The 7,500-nt window shown below is 47.6% G+C and overlaps 1 protein-coding gene across 2 annotated transcripts in view; it reads right to left on the bottom strand.

Annotated features, from left to right (window-relative positions):
• capn5b (calpain 5b) overlaps positions 1 to 7,500 on the bottom strand; it is a 35,417-nt gene that overhangs the window by 9,955 nt on the left and 17,962 nt on the right. For both annotated transcript variants that reach the window (XM_030361666.1, XM_030361667.1), the window contains exons 4-6: positions 3,960 to 4,168; positions 3,007 to 3,199; positions 962 to 1,155 (exon numbers count right to left, since the gene is read on the bottom strand). In XM_030361666.1, coding sequence (XP_030217526.1) covers positions 962 to 1,155; positions 3,007 to 3,199; positions 3,960 to 4,168 — 596 coding nt within the window. The remainder of the gene's footprint in view (positions 1 to 961; positions 1,156 to 3,006; positions 3,200 to 3,959; positions 4,169 to 7,500) is intronic.

The raw sequence follows: 7,500 nt of genomic DNA, 5'->3' as shown, positions 1-7,500 counted from the left end.
TGATAAACACATAGGAGCTAAAAAAGTTAGACTATCAATCTCATACCAGAACTTTTTATTTTATTGCGTCGCTTATGCCATTTGCCAAAAGATAAAAGGAGCCTGACATATTTCCCTTACTCTCACTGTGTTTGATTGAACGTCGTCTTGGTTTTACCCAGAAGTCTGAATTGATGACTGCTGTTGACAGCAGGCGCCGTGTGAGTGCCAGTGATAGTGACTTAGGAGAGACTTCAGCATAATGCCGTCTAATGCAACTGCCTTGTATATATTTGTCATTGGCAAGGGGACGCTACATTCCGGAAAGCAATATCCGTGAACAAGGCTTGTGACCCAATTCACTTCAGTGTCTTTGTCAAGCACAGAAGCAGACTCTTACCACGCCGAATCCTACAAGGCTATTTTTACATACCCTTTTCGATTGTACGTGGAAAAGTAAGAAAAATGGAAACAATAAAGGCTAAAGAATGTGTACATAATACTAAGGGTGGCTCTGATATCAAAGCTGTAGTCCAAACTACAACAAAGGTGGCAACAGGTTCGTGTTGTGCCTAAACCAGCAGACATTCGGTCTGTCGATTTGTCCATATAGCTTACGGTTTAGTCTAGAGTGGCAAAAAATATTTAAGATGAACATAATATAAGTCTCATCTCATCTCATTTCTCAGATGAGATGAGACTTATATTATGTTCATCTTAAATATTTTTTGCCACTCTAAGTGGCAAAAAATATTTAAGATGAACATAGTATAAGTCTCATCATCATTTATCCATCACTATTTGATCAACATCGACTTTACATCTTCATCCGATCATAGCATCTTAACAGAGGATCTCGAAGTCTCCCCTTAAAGCTTTAATCAATGTTAAACCTGCCTTCAAAGGTTGCTATAGTGATGGGCTCCTCTGGTAGGGAGGCTGTAGGTGGTGGGGGTCTTGATGGGGGGGGGGGGGGGTCTACCTGTCGCTCCAGGGTCCGCTCCACTCCTTCTCCCCCCAGGGGTTCCTCATGCGGATCATCTGCAGCTTCTCCGACTTGAAGAAGGCCAGCAGCCCGTGGCCAAGCCGCACCTTCCTCACGTCCGTCACGGCGTAGGCATGGCCCTTCACCAGCCCGCAGTCCAGCCTCGCCTCCATGTCCTCCACCGTGGTCGCCTGGGAAACCGGAAAACAAGAGGTTCATTTTCTCCATTTTCATAATCATGGTTTTATTATTTATTATTTTTTTCCCTTTGATTCTTCCTCATTTCTAACCAACCCATACCTTTTTGTGCAATTACGTTATTATTTTTGATTACTGTATATTATTATCTATTATAATAATAATGATAAATCATTTATTTTGTATAGCGCTTTTCAATGACCCAAAGACGCTTACAGTGAAGGGAGGGACCTCATTAAATACCACCACCATAATGTAGTAATTATGATTACTATATTATGATATATTTTGAGTGCTTGTGTGTTTGAATAACATATTAAAGTTGTCCTATATTCAACCAAGAGTAATGATGTATGATGATATGACCCATTGTTTGCAATTAGAGTGGATGATTGTTCAAATGGAGTAATCTTCAAATGGACGAATGGTCAAGAGAAACAGGGCTGTGATCCACCTCAGAAGGGTGCGTTATAGTCCAAGTCGCGCCACCAAGCATTCTTAAACTTCCAGGCTTGGCTGAAAATTGTGACACGGTTTCGCTCTTTGGGAGGTTACAACGTGTGACCGATGCTGTGGGATGTGACGTTGACATCAACAAAGGTTTGAGTCTTCAGGTGTATGGTTCAAAACGTATTCGGTTCTGCTTCTTCGATCCTCGTCTGAAAGAATCCATCCGGCATGAGACGAACACAGAAACCTGCGGCTTCCGCAGATCTCGGTCCACGTTCTCCTTCGCCGTGGTTACGGATTCGTAACCTATTCAGCACGACACTCGAGAAGGATACTTGTTGTCTATTAGTTCATTGCTTTTCGAGAATCTTTGTGTGCAAAAAGTTATGAATATAAAGGAGTCACAGCACTGAGGAGCTAAACAGCACTGTCCTCTCAATTACCGCCAGAGAATCCAAAATGAGCTGAAAATCCTGCTGTGTTTGTGTGTGTGTGTGTGTGTGTGTGTGTGTGTGTGTGTGTGTGTGTGTGTGTGTGTGTGTGTGTGTGTGTGTGTGTGTGTGTGTGTGTGTGTGTGTGTGTGTGTGTGTTGCATGCGTGTGTGTATGTGTGTGTGTGTGTGTGTGTGTGTGTGTGTGTGTGTTGCATGCGTGTGTATGTGTTTACGTGTGTGTGTATGTATGTGCATGTTTGAGTGTGTACCAGCTGAGTGCGTACATGTGTGTGTGTGTGTGTGTGTGTGTGTGTGTGCATGCGTGTGTGTCTGGTGGGATTCAAACAATTCCCGCAGCAGAGCCTAAGCATTCACTCAGACTCTTGTCCCTTGAAGACCAGAGTGGTGATAAGAGCATTCATACGTTTCACCAACGTTAGCCTTTGAGAAGAAATAGCGGCAAAGCAAACTCTGGAAAAAGAGCTGAGAAGCTGTCAAAGAGGGCAAGATCCACAATTGAAACTCTGTGTACCGTTCCCCACAGCTTATAAATACATTTTAGAGTCAACAATTAATTTGTCTCGCATGACATCAGCCTTGGTGAGCCCTTGTGATTAGCCAAGCAAACTCTGGTTATAACTTTTGTATATGCCTTTAATGTGCTTACATTTAAAAAATGTTTTGAAGGATTTAATAAGTGAATGAAAAATTCTGTTATTCTAATTAAATATAGGGTTATATTGAAGAAGTTGGATCACTGTTTGGTTTTCTGTGCATTGTTTATGGGTGGGGTTTAGGAGGCAAGGGGGTGGGACTAGAGGTGGGGCTAGGCTAGGGGCGGGGCTAGGGGCAAGGCTAGGGACGGGGCTTGGGGCGGGGCTAGGGCGGGGCTAGGGGCGGGGCTAGGGGCGGGGCTAGGGGCGGGGCTAGGGGCGGGGCTAGGGCGGAGCTGGGGACTCACCCTGATGGAGCAGCTGATGAGGCCGTCCCGGTTGTGGACCTTGAGCACGCGCTCAAACAGCTGGTTGCGCGCCGCCTCGTCGGTGGCCATCTGTCCCTCCAGCAGGTCCACAGGCTCCGAAACGCCCCCCGTGAAGTCCACCAGCGCGTCCGCCGTGTTGCCGCCGTCCAGCGCCTCGTAGCACCCGTACACCCTGGGGGGGGGGGGGGTCACAGAGACAGAGGGTGGTTAAAGTGTTTTCAAAGTGTTCTGAGCGCGACGATCACAACAGCGACTGCGGTGAAGATCTACAATCAATTAAAGTTTGGAGGTAATTCTATTTCTTTTATATATGTTTATATTAATATTCTGAAAAGATTAGTGTTTACTTTGCTGTGGCGGCTAGAAACACAATTACGTGTGTTTTTCCTTTTATAATGTAATATTATAATACAACGTTCCTATTATAATGTCATCATTGACACAGTTTTTTGACACACTGTGAACATTAAAGCTTAATTTGTTTAATAGAAGGGCTAGGATAATTCAGAGCCGACTAATATTGACAGTTTGAAATAACCAGGGTATATTGTTTTGGTCTTTTTCTTGGCTCAATGTTTTTAATGTCAGAGTATTTTATTTTTTTGCCACTTACTATTATAAAAATGTTGCGTTGACGACCCCGCCGGTGTAAAATTGCATAGAAAAGAACATTGACGACTGATTATTGACAGACATGCTCAGCCCTACAGATAGCTAAGCTTTGACATGCTTAGCTATTGCTAAGCTAAATAAATTAAAGGTCAACCTGGGCTCCTCCTTAGACATTATTTCACCGCCAATAGGGCACATTATGGTTAATCATATCATAAATAAGTTGATTGTATTTCAGTATTTGGTTCCCGCCATTTTTTCATTCTACCCAATCCGGCGCCCCCTAACCCCCACCACTCCCTCCCTGCCCGACCACCTACTTGGCGTAGGCCTTCTCCACCATGGCGCTCCAGAACTCGTTGCTGTCATCCGAGTGACAGTACACCAGCTGGTTATCCACGGTGGGGAGCCGGTCGTCGATCACCACATCCACCCACTCCCCAAAGCGCCAGAAGCGGAAGTGGAAGATCCCCGCGTAGGACTCGGGCCTCTCCGTGTCCCACTCCTGCTCCTTCCAGTCCGGTATGACCTGGTGGGGGTGGTGGGGAGAGAGAGAGAGAGAGAGAGAGAGAGAGAGAGAGAGAGAGAGAGAGAGAGAGAGAGAGAGAGAGAGAGAGAGAGAGAGAGAGAGAGAGAGGGAGAGGGTGGTGGTGGGGAGAGAGAGAGGGGATGGTGGGGAGGAGAGAGAGAGAGAGAGAGAGAGAGAGAGAGAGAGAGAGAGAGAGAGAGAGAGAGAGAGAGAGAGAGAGAGAGAGAGAGAGAGAGGGTGGTGGTGGGGAGAGAGAGATAGAGAGAGAGAGAGAGAGCGAGAGAGAGAGAGAGAGAGAGCGAGAGAGGGGGTGGTGGGGAGAGAGAGAGAGAGAGAGAGAGAGAGAGAGAGAGAGAGAGAGAGAGAGAGAGAGAGAGAGAGAGAGATAGGGGGTGGTGGGGAGGAGAAAGAGAGAGAGGGGAGATGGTTTTGGTGATGGGGGAGAGGAGAGAGGGAGGAAGTGCATGAAAGACTGTCAGATAGCGGTGTCCACACACACACATACACCCACCTTCATAGATCAGAAATAGAATCAAAGCCTACCAGGTGAGGGCAATCTATGTGTGTGTGTGTGTGTGTGTGTGTGTGTGTGTGTGTGTGTGTGTGTGTGTGTGTGTGTGTGTGTGTGTGTGCGTGTGCACTTGTGCCTGTCCGTATGGGTGGGTGCGTGTGTGCCTTTCTGTGTCCGTAAGGCAGTGTGTGTGCGTGTGTGTGTATATGTGCGTGTATGTGTCCATCCATGTCTGCTGATACATTCACTTTTAGAGGATAAACGCCCCACCTTGGGAGTTCTAGTCATGTATCAGGCAGCCAAGCAGCACGTGAGCGAAAGCTTTCCGGTAGTATGAGCCGCACTGGGTGCACGCATGTCTTTGTGTGCTTGGGGGACACGAATTACAGTCCTTGACCTGAGTTTTCAAAATTTCAATGGGCAAGCAGTTTTGTGAGCTCTTGGTGAATATGGCCAAAGAGCACTTCTTTGATTACTGTAGAACACACAAAGACACAAACACACAGACACACACTGTTCTGCATTGGCTCTGTTATTCTGAAACCTAATATGGGAACATCATGTTTTCATTATGAATATAGAGCCCTTTTTGTAATTTCCTCCAAACTAGCAAGTAATTATTTTTAACCATAAAAATTGTGATGTTCCAGTTTCTATGTGATCTGTCTCTACTGTGACCGTGCTCATGAATACACTCCACTACAGGCAGCGCATTACTCAGAGTGGAGTCTTTAAAGACAGGACGTAACCAGTTGTCTGAAGATGCCTTGTTGAAAATGCTTTACATGTTAATCTGATGAACCCAGCGCTGGGGGAATAAGCTGCTCTGGCGCTGCATCAACGTCCACTTGTAATGAGCAGGGCTTTAGAGAACACAGACAAACCAAAGAGTCCCACTGGAAACATCATCATCTCCCACCGCACCGTGTACTACCTCCTGAGAGGGTAGAGCGAGAGAGAGACACAGAGAGAGAGAGACAGAGAGAGAGAAACACAGAGACACAGAGAGAGAGAGAGAGAGAGAGAGAGAGAGAGAGAGAGAGAGAGAGAGAGAGAGAGAGAGAGAGAGAGAGAAAGAGAGCGAGAGCGAGAGAGAGAGAGAGAGAGAGAGAGAGAGAGAGAGAGAGAGACAGAGAGAGAGACAGAGAGAGAGAAACACAGAGACACAGAGAGAGAGAGAGAGAGAGAGAGAGAGAGAGAGAGAGAGAGAGAGAGAGAGAGAGAGAGAGAGAGAGAGAGACACAGAGAGAGACAGAGACAGAGGGAGAGAGACACAGAGAGAGAGACAGAGAGAGAGCGAGAGCGAGAGCGAGAGAGAGAGAGAGAGAGAGAGAGAGAGAGAGAGAGAGCGATAGAGACAGAGCGAGAGCGAGAGAGAGAGAGAGAGAGAGAGAGAGAGCAAGAGAGAGAGAGAGAGAGAGAGAGAGCGATAGAGACAGAGCGAGAGCGAGAGCGAGAGAGAGAGAGAGAGAGAGAGAGAGAGAGAGAGAGAGAGCTGATCGAGGGATGCCAGGCAGCCCTCCAGCCAAACGCTGCCCCTCCTCCCATCCAAGCCCACACACTACACCACTGCAGCCTCTTGAAGGCACACACAGCAACAGCAGTGGGAAGAGAACTCCCCCTTCCTCAAAAATCTCCTCCAACTACTTTCTCCCCCACAGTTTCTGCTGGCTATTGCTTGTTTTTTTCCTTCAAGCATTTTCTAATTTGCAAACAAACAGGCTGCCTATTAAGTGACTTAACATGCGGGTGATGTTGTTTGCATATACATTAACCACAAACACAAGGACAGCGGCATTCGGCACGGTGATGCCCAACAACCCTGAGACTTAAGGGCCCATAGTATACCACCAGGTGTGAGTGTGATTAGCCGTTACAAGCAGTTTTTAAAATCTGCGATCATAAGTGGGCGTGTCCACTTAGATGTACGATGGATGAGCCACATTTGCAACAGTCCACTAGGTAGGCTGGTAGACTGATCTATCCAGCACACATCTAGGGGAACCCTAAAGTAACTGTAACCCGGCAGAAGAGATACACGGCAAACAACGACACTGCAAGACACTCCTCCAGGTCTCCCCTACACCGCTGAGAGAAGAGCCCCCCTGCAGTGTAGTGTAGCTCCCCACACATTCTCCGGCCGTTCTTTAGCCCTGCCAGGTGCCTAGCACCTTCTCTCACCACCCCCCCCCCCCCCCTCTGACCCCCCCCCCCCGCCAGTAGGAGAACGTTTTGGCTTGCATAACGTACACATGCATACAAAACATCACCTCCACATCTGTCTATGGGTACATCAGAGAGAGGGGGAGAGGAGGAGCACAGGAGAAGTCAGGAAGTACCTGTGGAGGTCAGCGCGTGGTGGCAGCCCCCGCCCACAGAGGGGACAGCAGGGGGGCGTAACGTACAGAATGGGGGGAAGAAAAAAGGAATAAAGACTGTGAGTAGAGGGACGGAGGGATAAGGAAGAGAGAGAGAGAGAGAAAGAGTCAGACAGAAAATAAAAAAAACTGTAGATCGGAGCAAAAAGTTAGCTAACGTTTACTCTAACGTTTTTCTGTTCAAAGCGCCGAAAAAAAGCAAATTCCAAGCCTAAACAAAGCTAGCATGTCTGGGGGGCTGGAGCTGCCCTTCTGGCCGGCAGACTCCCAGTTGACAGAGGTGACACACTTTTGCGGATGCAGCAGACGATGGCCCAACGTGTGCTCGGCAGGGGCCTGCTGATGGAAGCCTGCCGTGGGCAGAGGTAGTGGTGGTGGTGGTGGTGGAAGTGGAGGATCAAGGAAGTAGAGACGGTAGGGAGGTACTCGAGGTGGAGGGTCAA

The sequence above is a fragment of the Gadus morhua genome, chromosome 7 (genome assembly GCF_902167405.1).
Source record: "Gadus morhua chromosome 7, gadMor3.0, whole genome shotgun sequence".
Taxonomy (NCBI): Eukaryota; Metazoa; Chordata; class Actinopteri; order Gadiformes; family Gadidae; genus Gadus; species Gadus morhua.
Note: the sequence above shows the minus strand (reverse complement) of the source record. Positions and strands in the feature narration are given on the sequence as shown.